This window comes from Chionomys nivalis, chromosome 19 (assembly GCF_950005125.1).
Source record: "Chionomys nivalis chromosome 19, mChiNiv1.1, whole genome shotgun sequence".
In the NCBI taxonomy this organism is placed as follows: Eukaryota; Metazoa; Chordata; class Mammalia; order Rodentia; family Cricetidae; genus Chionomys; species Chionomys nivalis.
Window position 1 is genome coordinate 27,181,745 of NC_080104.1, and position 15,715 is coordinate 27,197,459.

The 15,715-nt window shown below is 41.0% G+C and overlaps 1 protein-coding gene across 1 annotated transcript in view; it reads left to right on the plus strand.

Moving 5' to 3' along the window:
- The first annotated feature begins 326 nt into the window (after positions 1-326).
- Positions 327-15,715, plus strand: part of Lgsn (lengsin, lens protein with glutamine synthetase domain) — a 31,636-nt gene continuing 16,247 nt past the window's right edge. Inside the window, exons 1-5 of the mRNA XM_057751450.1 lie at positions 327-336; positions 677-886; positions 1,223-1,315; positions 10,967-11,031; positions 15,138-15,270. Of these exons, the coding sequence (XP_057607433.1) occupies positions 327-336; positions 677-886; positions 1,223-1,315; positions 10,967-11,031; positions 15,138-15,270 (511 nt within the window). The remainder of the gene's footprint in view (positions 337-676; positions 887-1,222; positions 1,316-10,966; positions 11,032-15,137; positions 15,271-15,715) is intronic.

The following is a 15,715-nucleotide window of genomic DNA, read 5'->3' on the forward strand; positions in this document are numbered from 1 at the left end:
GTTCTCATGAAAGGGGGTTTTTAAGTCATACTCTGGATGGGCTGAATGACCGGGGCTTTGCCAGGCTCAGAAGACCTGGACAGCAGTGCTCAGCCAAGGAGACTGTAGGCACATTAGTGCATTTGGTTTGATTCAGAAGACACTTCCTGTGTTCGCCCTAGCAAGTCACACCTATATTTGCAGTTGGAATATGAATGGAAGGAAGCACTATCCTCTTGAGTCCTACAGAGAAAGCACTCCTCATTGATTCTGCTGGAGTTAGGGTTGCTTCCAGGGTTCTGTGGGGCAGGTAACCTGCAGACTTCATGTTCACCGAGGACACGAGGATGGCCTGGGGTATGTTAGAAAGGCTAAAGAAACATAGCTGTGATGACTGAATGAAGAGCCAGCATAAACTGGAGGCAGAAGCTTCCCACAATGGAAAACCAGTGCGTGAAATACAAAGGACATCATCTTTGCCTTTAGTACAAATCTAGGTCACTTACAGCCCGTGTTTTTCCATTTGAATTTTTGTCTGGGCTTTGATACCATAGCTATCTAAAAAATGTTTCACCGTCTGATTACAACAATAGATTACATCCCAGAATACAACTGTTGTATAACACAATCCACTGGGTTGGAACGGGCACAAAAGTCAATCAGCACGATTTTAAGCTTTGTGTTCCTTTGTTTGCAGGGATTCAGGCATACGTGAGCCTTTGCCATCAGGCGATTCCAGAGCGTTTTCCACACACTGGGATGTTTATCTTTTATTACCTGCTGGATCCCCCTGGAAAGAATCTCCGCGGGACTGTCATGTGCTGCCTTTGTTGGAGGTCTACATATAAACGTCCTCCTAAGCCATCGCGGAAGGGAGCGCGATTTCCACAGCCGATTTACCCAAAAGGTGTGACATGAAGGATGAAGGGGACCTTCCACAGGAGGTAGGACGCTAATAATCAAAATATTATTTGCCAAAATATTGACAGCGAAGGTTTGATGACGGTTAAATTTCCGCACGGCTGGGGATGAGGGCACTGTGGCTTGCTGTAGGCCTGCTTTCGAGAAGTTTGCGAAATAGTGCCCTTCCGTTCCACAGTTTCTAATAGCTGAACAGCTCGGAATTTTCACCCAGTCAGTTTTGCTTAGTTTGAGCAATTACTTAAAATGACTTTGTCAGGCACTGGCTTTAGACGAATAAGAATGCTGTAAGATTTTATTCAAATTTTGGTCACTGCTGAAGGAATGGTCTCTGCAATTCTCAAACATCACTCTGTCACATTCTACACCCGCCCCGACCCCCACCCTCAAGGAGATAAGGAAAAGGACTCTGAAGGTGAGGAATTGTGGGGTCAGGTCTTCAGCACTGTGCCCTCCACATACTTCTTCCCCCACCTCCAGTAAGTACTTCAGGAGTCTCCACGCTGTGTGGGCCGCTGAGACTCGTGAACAAAGAGACAGGAGAAAAACCCCAAAGCGTCCAGAGCACGAAGCCTAGGTACAGGCATAGCTAGCGGGAGCCCCACTTAGCTTGGAAGCTTTCTCTGCCCGACCTGGGCTCTGGGTCCCAATCACTGAACAAAGGCTCCACCAGTTCGGATGGGCAGATGGGGAGAGCTAAGAAAACCCCAAGGGTGGGTCCTTCTTCGACCACAACACATTCTGCCAGGATCTTCAGTGACTTAAATTGCCATTAGTCTTAGTTTTGGTGCCAGGAAGTCACGTATCCACCAAATTCTCAGCAGCATTACCAGGAAAAAAAATACCAAAAACACATTTTCATTTCTTTGTGTGTCCATACCTTTGCATAAACACGTGTCTATTTTTACCCATTAAAGACAATAATTCAGTTATGTATGTAGTATGCTTTTATTTTATAGACTGGAGTGTCTTCTCTTGTAACATTTTTAACGTTTCTGTTTATTAGGCCTCATGTTTATAATTGCAGTAGCTTGTTATCTAATATCTCCCTGACGTTGTATAACTGTCTTAGCTGTTTCTTCAACCTCCCTTACAGAACCCAGTATCATACATATGTATCACACATTGCACACATATATTTACATTTTATACATCATTTCTTTCTTTCTTTTTCTTTTCTTTTTTTTCTTTTAAAAATGTGTAGCCCAGGCTGGCCTCGAACTTGTGATCCTCCTGCCTCTGCCTCCTTCAGCAAAGCCTACCAGCGTGCGCCCACCACAACTGGCTATACATTATTTCTTAACTTTCACCTGCATATATGTTTGTATACCATATGTGTGCCTGGTGTCCTAGAAAACCAGAAGAGGTCCCTGCAACTGGATTTGCAGATGATTGTGGGACACCATGTGGGTGCTGAGAATCAAACTTGCCCTCTGGAACAGCGGTCAGGACTCTTAATCACTCAGCAGTCTCTCCAGATTCCTTTTCTTCCTTTTTGAAATATATTTGGTGAAAAATTATCTGCTGTCTTCTGTTCATCCATCAAACCTCTACTTTCCTTTCTACATATATATATATATATATATTCATAGTTATAGAAATCTTGATTTCTTTGGTAAGTTTCACTTCACTTATACAGTTTTAAAAACAGCAAAGGTATAGGGAATTAGTTGAATGCCTTCATATTATGAGAAATCACAAGAGTGTTCAGACTTTGAGAAATTCTTCTTTTCCTTTGTTGAAGTTGATATTTAGGGGCAGTGTCCTGGCACAGAATTTTCTGTTGGAGATTTTATTTGCTTTATTCTCAGAGATGCCATGGTCTGATCACCAGCTTGGTGGCAGAACTAATCATGACCGTTAAGGTTGGGTAGACCAACATGTAGATTGAAAAGAGCTGCTTTAATGATATTGAGAACTAGTAAATAAAATTGGGTAAGAATTCCAAAGGGGGTATTATGTGGTTTATCAATTGAAATGAAGAAATTAGCAGTTGTGAGTGGGTCACAAAGTGAACAATAGATGGTAACCTCCAGTTCAAATAAGGCTCCTTGTATAATACAGTGATTCCACTACTGGGTTTTACAATCAAACTTATGGCATCTGTGTAGAAGATCATGGCTGTCTTAGTTACCTTTCTGTTGCCACAACAAAAACCATCACCAAGACAACTTACAAGAGAAAGTGTTTAATTTGGGGACTCATGACTCTAGAACGTTAGATTCCATGACCACTACAGTAGGCAGCATGGTAACAGACAGTCAGGCATTATGTTGGAGCAGTAGCTGAGAGCTTGCATCCTGATCAGCAGACACAAGGCAGAAAGAATGAAAAGGGAGAGAGAGAGAGAGAGAATGCTAACAGAAAATGGCTTTTTTTTTTGTTTTTTTTTTTTACTTATTTATTTATTTTTATTCTTTTTTAATTAAAATTTCCACCTGCTCCCCATTTCCCATTTCCCTCCCCTCCTCCCAAATATTGTCCTCCCCCCACTTCCCTCCCCCTATCCCCACTCCTCTTCTCCTCCCCCCACTCCATTCCCCCTCCCTCTCGATACTGAAGAGCAGTCCAAATTCCCTGCCCTGCGGGAAGACCAAGGTCCTTCTATCTACGTCCAGAAAGGTGAGCGTCCAAACAGGCTAAGCTCCCACAAAGCCAGTTCATGTATTAGGATCGAAACCTAGTGCCATTGTCCTTGGCTTCTCATCAGTCTTCATTGACTCACAATGCAGCATGTTAATCAGAGCAAAAATATGGAATTAACCTAAGAATTATTGAGTAAGTATACAAAGAAAATGTATATATACATATAACCCACATATGGATAATGTATATATACATATGTATATATGTGACTATAAATAAAATGTACACACATGCACACACATACACATGAAATACAATTTAGGAAATCATGTCACTTGTTACAACAAAGATAAACCTGCAGGATATTATAGTAAATGTAAGAAGTCAAGTACAGAAAGACAAATTGTATTTATATATGAGGTTAAAATTTTGAAATTCCACGAATGGGTATTGAAATGGTAGATACTAGAGTTTGGGATGTAAAGGAACTCAGAAATATCTATCAGAAGGCACAACTACTCAGCTAGAGAAGAGGAATAAGTTCAAGAGGCCTATTGTACACCATGATGGCTATAGTTAATAAAAATAATTGTATGTTTGAAGACTGCTAACAGAGGAGATTTTTAAGTGGTCTAAAAAACAAAATATATATTGGATAATACTGTGTTAAATGGCTTGATTTAGTCATTTTCCAATGTATGCATATATCAAAGGATTATGTTGTAGATGGTGACAACATACAATTTTACTTGTTATATTAAATAAAGATTCATAAAAAGACATGAAAATAATCTTTTGTAGTGCCTTCTTTCCAAATAAACACATTAATAATCCTTGAGTAGTGTTGTCACCAGGGAATACAGGTTCTTAGTCTTATAGATAATTTACTTTTAAAATTTTAATTGAAAAGCAGACTTGGAAGGGGACTGGGGCACAAATTTTATTGGATTCTGAGTGAAAGTAACAGAGAGAACAATGAGCAGTCAGGTAGAGATATACCAGGGGTGGGGAGATGGCTGAAACAAGAAAAAAAATGGTGATTTTTTTCTGAGTTAGAGGTTAAGAAAGCAAACAGGCTTAGAAATCCAGCCTGTGGGCAGGCACATGGGGAGAATGGAGATCAGCGAGACTAAGACATGTGGGGTCAGGGCAAGCAGGCTGATGATCAGGGTTGGTGTCAGAGAAAGGGAGATACAAAGAAAATAAAGTATTTCAAGCCAATCAGTTCTAGAAATCCACCTACAGTATTAGTGTTTAGATGTGGCCAGAACAGTTCACAATCCTTAATGGAGATACCTGGCTAGCCAATAGGATCCTAGGAAAGAAGGAAATATGGACATAAGGAAGGATAAATCGAGTTGGAATAGATGGAGATGGGGTTTGCATAAGAAAGGACCAGATGTAGAAGTTGGAAAACAGATGAAGCTGGATTGTCCCAGGCCTCAGAGAACAGTAATCTGAATTTTTCTAAAAGTGATGGAGTTGATGGATAAAGCCTCAGCAAAGCAGGAGTGCGATTATCATTGTGATTTATGGAGGTGCAGCAGTCGCAGTCATAGGAGAGGGCAACGCTGGCTGCAGGGACAGGGAGGAGAGACTGTGGGGACTCAGGTGACAAAGGATGAGGAGCAGGACCATGTTTCCTTTAGTAATTTTGCTATATTACTACTCCTACTCCTACTATTGATGGGGTCTCACTAAGCAGTATAGACTGTCCTGGAATTCACTATGTAGATCAGGCTAGCTTCCATTTCACTAGAGTTTCACCCACCTCTGCCTCCCCAGTGCAGGGATGAAAGTCATATACCACCACCAAGTCCAGCAGAAGCACTTATTTCTAAATAGTGAACTCACTGAAAAGAATCTCCATGATACAGTAACTCTGTGTTTTGCTCTAGGCTGCTCTCAAGATTCCACTGGTAGACTGTCAACTGGACTCACTCACTCTCCATGGGGAGGTTATTAGACCAAGTCAGTAGAGTAGAAACCTTGGGCCAATAACACACATTTAGATCATCTGATGTAAGTGTATGGTGTGTTCCTGCCAATATGTCTTCAGTCAATATTTTCACTATTTTCCTTGAGTAACACATTTTAAGGTGACTAGAGGCATATCTTTTTCTTTTCTCTGTGACATATTCTTATAACTTTGATGACTATTGATTCTTGAGTCCAGTATTTGTAGCAGAGGTTACAGCTTGTTGACTGTCATTTTTTTAACTTGCTTTTCTTTTCATGAACTAACCATCAGTAGAATTAGAGTGCTTGGTAAATGCTTTGATGATTTTATCTCAAACCATGATGGTTACACAGGGGACTTAAAGAAGGATTTTTAGAGTATTGGCATTAAAAATGTAACCATTAAAGAAAATTAAAAGTTGATGAATAAAACCAGTGATATTTAGAACCTAAATAACACTGGTTACTATATTGGAAGGGAAACTTTTAGGTTCAATTAGGGTTTGAATTTAATGCTTGACAGAATTTCTTTAGGTTAAGGCTCTTTAATTTGATCAAGGCAGCAAGCTGAAATTCACAATGACAGACTTACATTAAGCCACAGGAATGAGGTTCAAAAGGGACATGGTGATGAGTAAAATAAGGCCCCGTATAAATGACTTGTGATATAGAGTATTCTTCACAGATATTGGGGATGAGGATATGACTGACGGACCAGATCAGAGAGACTTCAGAAGTGGGAAAGGCAGCTCTTCTGGAAATGTCCAAGATCAAATCAACCTGCTGTTGTGGAATTTTAAGACTATCTGAATTTAGACGAATTACAATTGTCTATTTGTGCCAATTAATCAACACAATTGCATTCCCGTGCTTATGTTCAGCCATTGCAATCTGGTTTTCCTCATACTTTATTGTCAGCTCAAATGAGCTTAGTTTTATACAAGCTTAGTCTAGGTTCTCTTGTTGTGTAATGACTGAACTAATAAAATAGTATATCCGCTCATTTCATGTTTTGATGATAGAGATGGAACCTAGGGCCTTTTTTATGATTGAAAAAAATGTTCTACCATTGGGATATGTCTTTAGTCCCCATTTACTTAAAGACAAAATTACTTTAGAGTCCATACAAGAGTATGCTGGCCATGTTAATCCCTCTGAGAGTCCTAACTCTGCTTTTAATGCCCTCACTTTCCTGAGAGGGTCTGTTGGCTTATTGTGTTGAGAACCTGGAGATGCTCAGATAGGACACTGAAGGCCATCCTGAGGTTGGCCCCTGAGGTAACATAGAATGAAGCACTTTCCTAAGGAAGAGCCTTGGAGACACAGAGGATCTGGGTAATGATAACCATGGCCACCATCTCTTCAACAGTTAATGTACCCCAGTCACTGATTGTCTAAGACAATGGCACAATCAGTGAAAACTACATAGTTAACTACTCGATAAGAGGAACATACTTCTCAGTGGACTGGGCTGAGAACAGCTGAGATGGCTCCTCTCTTAGGAAAATAAAGCAATGTTGAAAATCTTTCTCAATTGTTCTTCTGGTCCCCTGGGGCTATTGGGGACTCCCAAGCACTCATTAACTAGAGTAACTTTGTTGAAGACTCTCTAGTATCTAGTTTCAGCTTCTCAGCATCCTGGACTCCCACAGTGATGATTCGTGTTCTCATCAACAGAGTTCATTTACTTTCAGTTAAATATTTGATACCCTGCATTCTACTAGTTGGGTCCATATCTTGGTATCAACATTTAAAAGGTAAGAGACTGCCGGGCGGTGGTGGCACACGCCTTTAATCCCAGCATTCGGGAGGCAGAGGCAGGCGGATCTCTGGGAGTTCGAGGCCAGCCTGGTCTACAAGAGCTAGTTCCTGGACAGGCACTAAAGCTACAGAGAAACCGTGTCTTGAAAAACAGAAAAAAAAAAAAAAAAAGGTAAGAGACTTGGGGCTAATCTCATCTTTCTCTGAACTGGCATATAATTGGTGTATGTTCTTCCTTTTTAAAGATTTTATTTTTATTTAGGTGTATGTGTATAAAATATATACATGTATGTGTGCACACATGTGTGTTTTGATGCCTGTGCAGAGCAGAAGTGAGTGTCAAATTAGTTGAAACTGGAGCTACATGTGATTGTGAGCCAGCTGAAGTGGGTACTGGAAATCGAACTCAAGTCCTCTTAAAGAGCAGCATACACTCTTTGCTTTCTGTTTCTCTTTAAAAAAAATCAATCAATCAATCAATTAATTAATGAATTTTACATCCCAACTATATTTCCCCCTCCCTCTTCTCCTATTCTCTCCCCTCATCTCTCCTCCACCCCCTCAATCCACTCCTCCTTTTCTGTTTTTGTTCAGACAGGGGCAGGCCTATTATGGGTATCAGCAAAGTGTGGTGTATCAAGTTGCTCTAAGACTAAGCACCTTCCTTTGTATTTAGGCTGGGCAAGGCAACCCAGTATGAGAAATAGGTTCCCAAGAGCCTTTCAAAGCATTAGAGACAGTTCCTGATCCCATCGTTAGGAATCCCATAAATAGATCAAGCCACCCAACTGTCACATACATGTAGAGGGCTTTGGTTGGTCCCATGCAAGCTCTTTGGTATGATGGTTCCGATTTTGTGAGTTCCTATGAGCCAGGTTAGGTATTTCTGTGGGTTTTCTTGTGATGTCTTTGACCTCTCTGGCTGCTACAATCCTTCCTCCCTCTTTTCAGCAGGATTTCCTGCACTCAGTTTAATTAGCTGTGAGTATCTGTGCCTATTTCCATCAGTAGTTGGATGAAGGCTCTTTGATGACTACTGGGATGGTTACCAATATGATCACAGAAGATGGTCAGTTCAGGATAGGAATCCACAATTGCCAGGAGACTTAGCTGAGGTCATTCTTGTAGATATATGGGAGGTTCCTTCGCATGTGTTTTCTACCTGACCCTGAATATCCCCCCATTCCTTTCAATTCTCTTCCTTCACATCCATCTCCCAACCAGATCCCTCAAGTTCCCATGTTCACATGCTCCCAGTCCACCCAGGAGATCTCTTCTATATCCCCATCACAGGGAGGTCCATTTGTCTCTCTTTGGGCCCTCCTTGTTTCCTACCCTCTCTGGTCTGTGGATTATAGCATGGTTATCCTTTACTTTATAGCTAATATCCACTTATGAGTGAATACATACCATGTTTGTCTTTTTGGTCTGGGTTACCTCACTCAGGATGATTATTTTTTTCTACTTCTATCTAATACTTTCTAATTTCCTGATGTCCATTTAAAAATTTTTAATTGATTTTATTGAGCTCTACATTTTTCTTTGCTCCCCTCCTTGCCTCTCTCCTTCCCTTCAATTCTCTCTCAAGGTTCCCATGCTCTCAATTTATTCAAGAGATTGTCTTTTTCTACTTCCAATGTAAATTAGATCATATATGTCTCTCTTATGGGTATCATTGTTGTCTAGGTTCTCTGGGATTGTGATTTGAGGGCTGGTTTTCTTTGTTTTATGTTTAAAAACCACTTATGAATGAGTACATGTGATAATTGTCTTTCTGTGTCTGGGTTACCTCACTCAATATGATGTTTTCTAGATCCATCCATTTTCCTGAAAGATTCAAGATGTCATTATATTTTTTTCTGCTGTGTAGTACTCCATTGCGTAAATATACTATATTTTTCTTATCCATTCTTCAGTTGAGGGGCATTTAGGTTGTTTCCACGTTCTGGCTATGACAAACAATGTTACTATGAACATAGCTGAGCACAAGTCCTTGTGGCATGATTGAACATCTTTTGGGTATATGCCTAAAAGTGGTTTTGCTAGGTCTTGAGGAAGGTTGTTTCCTAATTTTCTGAGAAATCACCATACTGATATCCAAAGGGGCTATACCAGCTTGCACTCCCACCAGCAATGCAGAAGTGTTCCCTTTTCCCCACAACCTCTCCAGCATAAGTTGCCATCAGTGTTTTTGATCTTGGCCATTCTTACAGGTGTAAGATGGAATCTCAGAGTTGTTTTGAGTTGCATTTCTCTGATGACTAAGGATGTTGAACATTTCCTTAAGTGTCTTTCAGCCATTTTAGATTCCTCTGTCGAGAAGTTCTCTGTTTAGGTTTGTACTTCATTTTTTTTTTTACTGGATTATTTGTTCTTTTGATGACCAATTTCTTGAATTCTTTGTATATTTTGGAGATCAGTCCTCTGATGTGAGGTTGGTGAAGATCTTTCCCCATTCTGATGTCATTGTTTTTAACAGCTGAATAACACTACCTTGTGAAAATATACCACATTTTCTTTATGCATTCTTCCGCTGAGGGGCATATAGGTTGTTTCCAGGCTCTGGCCATTTTGAATAATGCTGCTATGAACATAGTTGAGCAAATGTCCTTGTGGTATGATTGAGCATTCTTTGTGTACATACCCAAGAATGGTATAGTTGGGTCTTGTGGTATAATGATTCCCAGTTTTCTGGGAAACCTCCATATTTATTTACAAAGTGACTGTATAAGTTTACACTTCCATCAGCAATGGAGGAGTGTTTCTTCTTCCTCTACATCCTCTCCAGCAGAAGTTGTTATTTTGTGTTTTGATCTTAGCCGTTTTGATATGGAATCTCAGAGTTGTTTTGATTTGCATTTTCCTGATGGCTAAGGATGTTAAGCATTTCTTTATGTGTTTCTCTGCCATTTGAGATTCTTTTATTGAGAATTCTCTATTTAGATATGTACCCCCATTTTTAATTGGATTTTTTTGATGTCTAGTTTCTTGAGTTCTCTTAATTGCTGAACCAACTCCTTCAGCCCTGTAATGTGTTCCTAAACTGTTACCACACATGAGGTATTTGAGTCTTGTTTGTCCTTCAGTGTCACACTAAGTAAAGCTTCTGGGAGAGAGAGAGAGAGAGAGACAGGACTACCACCATCCAGTTGTACCCAGAAGCCCAGTAGAGTCAGTCATACATTCTCCAGTTGTGAGAGAGTTGAGAAACTTTTCTTCTTCATCCCTTGTCTTTCATGTTAAATTAATTCCCAGCATTTAGAAATCATGAAAAGTATAATGGAAAGAAATCCATGTTTTTCTGCAAGATGGGGCAGGAGAGATGGGGAAGGAAGTAGGGGGAAATATGAGCATGTTACAAACCTATATATACATTAAAACATCAGGACAAAACTGAGTGTTTTCTATACTAGATAAAAATACTAACTGAACTCTTGTCTTTGGAATGCTTTGGCAATGTGTAGGATTGACAGTTCTGGGACAATACTTTGACAGGCACTGGGCAGACAGAGCCAATGTCAGCTCCTTCCAAAGAGGGAGCATCTGCTTTTGTTCAGTCCCGGTCCACTGGTTCTGTCTGTTATCATGGCGTTAGAGTTTGCTGTCCCTGACCTATGGAGACCTAAGAATACCTCATTATACATATTATAAAGGAATTCAGCTGCTCTATGAAAACATTTTAATTCCTGAACTGCACTACAAGAGTCTTTGTGAATAATGTTTCATTTTTACATCTTTGATTTTGCCTTATCTATGGCAGGCTGCGTCGCTGCTCTTCAGTTTCTAGTGATAAGAATTAAGGTTTCAACCATTTCACAGGAAAAAGTACTTTAAAATATTACTGGAAGAGAATATATAATAAATAAGGCAGTTTTTTAAATGAATTCAATAGGTAATATTATATAGTAGGAATGGAATTTGATTTAGGTCATATATTTGACTGTGACATTGAGGAAAGCATCCCAAATAGAGTGGCTTAGGTTTGAATTCTTATTTGTCTATCACAATGACCTTGAGAAAAATCACCTAATCCTTGTGTTCTTGTGATAAAGATAATAACTGATGTTCTCCTGGTCATACTGTAAGGACTATGTATTGGTAGGTTTTTTTGTCATCAAGTCATCATTCATACTGTAGCTGAGTACAAATCCATGATTAAGAATAAAAATATTGCACTGTAGTAGGACAGACTGGGGGCCTAGTACATTTGTTTCAGCTATTATGGCAATGGTCAATCTACCTAGCGAAGAAGAGAAAACTCAAAAGAGGGAACGAAGTGTACTTTTTATTAGGATCAACTCCTCCCCTTAAAAAAAGAAGCTTCTTAAGTATGATGCCTACACTCAGTGTTTGGGACTCTTACTGCTGGATTTCTCGAGTTGGGACCTCATTAATTATTTCTGCTTTTGTCACAAGAACTTATATAACTTAGCATGCTGCGACACTTGTGTTTATTCAGTTAACATCGTTGTTTGGAGCTCGAGGTGTCTTAACCTTCGCTTCGCATAATTCCTTCAATCTATAAATTGAAAGAATTCCTGAGAAGCTCAGACTAAGACAAATGTCAGCCAGATCAAAATCCAGTGATACATGCATACTTTTAAAAACAGCACTTCTGTAAATATCTGAGATATGTCCACGTGAGGACATTCAAAACCAGAATAGTATATCTCTGGTTACCCAGTTTTGGAAATAAGCGCATGCCCAATATTACTGCTTGATTTAATCAAAAACATACAAGGAAATTTATGTAAATATTTGAATAACATCCTAAAGTATTAGGAAAAATAAATTATCCTAATAAGTCCTATACAATCAAATATAAGACTATCTGAAGTGAAAAGACTACAGTCATAAAATTACAAGAAAACACCATCTATAAAACTTGTTTCTTTGTATGCTAACCTGAAAATTAATAAAGTAAAAAGACTGTTTCATGAAGTATATCTCACCCGATAACAATAATCATAATGCATCATAGTTACATTCCACCAGAGAAAACTCCTCTTTTGTTTTCAGAGACTGAATTGGTTTTATGATAAATTGGCACAGCTCTGCCTGCAACTGTTCTAGATATGTATTCATATGACTTTCCCCCAGATATGAGCCCTTCCGAGCCTACTCTCTAAAGAGAAAACGGCTCAAAACATTTGAAATAGCCTTTGCTTTGACTTTGTCACTTTCCTCACCCTTCAAGCCAAAATTTGAAGTGTACAAACACATACACACACACACACACACATCCTAAAACAAAAACTAGACTAAAATTTCTTTTTCAGTGACCACTTTTGCATCCCATGCTTGAAAGGGGGTGATGGTTTCTACTGCCAGCAATGGGGTACCCTCCCCAACCTTGCTCACTGCCTAATTCCCTGCCTGAAAATTCTTGTTAACAGTTATAAGTAGATTATTTTGGCTATTTTCCTTTTGATGTATTTTAGATTTTATCCAGCTTTGAAGTAACTTGAGTGAGACTTTCTAATACATTTAAAATCAGTCCCAAGAGCAGAGGAACAGAAGCCAAAAGGGGCAGCAGGGGGTTGCACCTGGACAAGGTGTATTACACACATGTATGAGAATGTCACGGTGGCATCTGGACAAGGTGTATTACATACATGTATGAGAATGTCACGGTGGCCCCTGGACAAGGTGTATTACACACATGTATGAGAATGTCACGGTGGCATCTGGACAAGGTGTATTACGTACATGTATGAGAATGACGCAGTGAAGCTCATTTGCACGCGCTAATGAAAAATGTTTAAAAAGTCAAGTTTCAAAAAAGGCGTAAGTGAATGAAACTCCTTTTTTAAACTTTTCTTTTATTTATTTATTTATTAAAAATTTCCACCTTCTCCCATCCTCCCATTTCCCTCCCACTCTCCCCCACACCCCCTCCCCCACCCCTCCCTCTCCCCTCCTAAGAGAAGTCAGGGTGCCCTGCCCTGTGGGAAATCCAAGGCCCTCCCCCCTCCATCCAGGTCTAGGAAGGTGAGCATCCAAACAGACTAGGTTCCCACAAAGCCAGTACATGCAGTAGAATCAAAACCCAGTGCCATTGTCCTTGGCTTCTCAGTTAGCCCTCATTGTCAGCCACATTCAGAGAGTCCGGTCTGATCACATGCTCCATCAGTCCCAGTCCAGCTGGCCTTGGTGAGCTCCCATTAGATCAGCCCCACTGTCTCCGTGGGTGGATGCACCCCTCGCGGTCCTGACTTCCTGCTCATGTTCTCCTTCCTTCTGCTATTCATCTAAGCCTTGGGAGCTTAGTCTAGTGCTCCAATGTGGGTTTCTGTCTCTATCTCTATCCATCGCCAGATGAAGGTTCTATGGTGATATGCAAGATATTCATCAGTGAGGCTGTGGGAGAAGGCCAGTTCAGCCACCCTCTCATCTGCTGTTCAAGGACCTAGCTGGGGAAATCCCCTTGGACACCTGGGAACCCCTCTAGAGTCAAGTCTCAAGCCAACCCTAAAATGGCTCCCTTAGTTAAGATATCTTCTTCCCTGCTCCCACATCCACCCTTCCTCCATCTAAACCATGCCCATTCCCCCAAGCTCTCTCCAATCCTCCCTTCTCCCTTCTCTCTCCCCATCTCCCTTTCCCCCTCCACCCACTCCCCCCCCAGCCCCGTGCTCCTAACTTTTGCCCAGCGATCTTGTCTACTTCCAATACCCAGAAGGATAAATATATGTTTCTCTTTGGGTTCACCTTCTTATTTAGCTTCTCTAGGATCATGAATTATAGGCTCAATGTCCTTTGCTTATGGTTAGAATCCACTTATGAGTGAGTACATAACATATTTATTCTTTTGGGGGTCTGGGTTATCTCATTCAGTAAAGTGTTTTCTATTTCCATCCATTTGCATGCAAAATTCAAGATGTCATTGTTTTTTACTGCTGAGTAGAACTCTAAAGTGTATATGTGCCATACCTTCTTTATCCATTCTTCTAGTTGAAACTCCCTTTTAAATCAAAGTAAATAGTGATGCAAGGAGGGGTGAGGGTGGGTGAGGGTGGGTGAGGGAGAATGAGGGAGAGTGAGGGAGGGTGAGGGAGAGTGAGGGAGGGTGAGGGAGGGTGAGGGAGAGTGAGGGAGGGTGTGAGGGAGAGTGAGGGAGGGTGAGGGAGAGTGAGGGAGGGTGAGGGTGGGTGAGGGTGGGTGAGGGAGGGTGAGGGAGAGTGAGGGAGGGTGAGGGAGAGTGAGGGAGAGTGAGGGAGGGTGAGGGAGAGTGAGGGAGGGTGAGGGAGAGTGAGGAAGGGTGAGGAAGGGTGAGGGAGAGTGAGGGAGGGTGAGGGAGGGTGAGGGAGGGTGAGGGAGGGTGAGGGAGGGTGAGGGAGGGTGAGGGAGGGTGAGGGAGGGTGAGGGAGGGTGAGGGAGGGTGAGGGAGGGTGAGGGAGAGTGAGGGAGGATGAGGGAGGGTGAGGGTGGGTGAGGGAGGGTGAGGGAGGGTGAGGGAGGGTGAGGGAGGGTGAGGGAGGATGAGGGTGGGTGAGGGAGGGTGAGGGAGGGTGAGGGAGGGTGAAGGAAAGGAGGAGAATCCAAAGATTTTAGATCTTGTTCTTTTCGGCAAACAAAAACCAAAAAACAAAGATTAGAAAACATAAAGTTAATAAATACAAAACTTTTTTAATTTTAAAAAGAAATAGGTTTTTTAGTCAGTTATTAAGGACTAAAACATTCTGAAATATAAATAAGAAACACTGAATAGTTAGACGAGAGCCTAATTTATTTAACAATTTTCAAAGGCAATAGAGACAATTCAGTCTCTTTGAGTCACTGGAAGGGATAAGGAAGTGACAATTTACTTCCTCTAAAGAATGTCTTGTGCTCAATTTAAATCTGACTGTCCAACTGGCACACACCTTTGACATGTGATTTAGCTGCTTGCATGGAATGCTATGTGGGTCTCTATTTACTAATTACGACAGGACACAGCAAAAGATGAAGGTAATGAAACTGAAGGCAGCAGGATGAATAAGTTGAGAAGGACAAGGAAAAGAGTCACCAAGCCACATCTTTGCCCAGCGGATGGGGGAGAAATCACCATGGCCAGTTTCAACGGTATGTGGCTACTGTGACCTTCCATGAGTGGTGTGGCCAGTGGTCAGTTTCTATTTCATGTTCATTTCTATAAAACATTTCTCATCTTCAGGAGAAGCAAAAGGACAGCAAGATGCAAAGTATTGCTACATGAAGGATGGCAAATATAACTTATATTAACTGCACAGAAATAGCCAAAGTATTTAGAATTCAAGAGAGGGGTGCAGGATGGGAGATACAAAGCAGAGCGGGAGAGAAGCTTTCTTCTGCACTGAGAAGGAATGTGAAGATTATGGCTAAGGACCTGTGAGACCACAGGAGAGGTCTGGAGAGTTTCTATCCACAGGCTGAAATTCCAACAATACTCTAATATATCTGAAATAGTGCTAAATGGTGGTCAGTATAAACAAGGTCACTCCTGGTGTTCCAAAGAAGAGGCAAAAGGAATTATTAGCTCATGGTAACA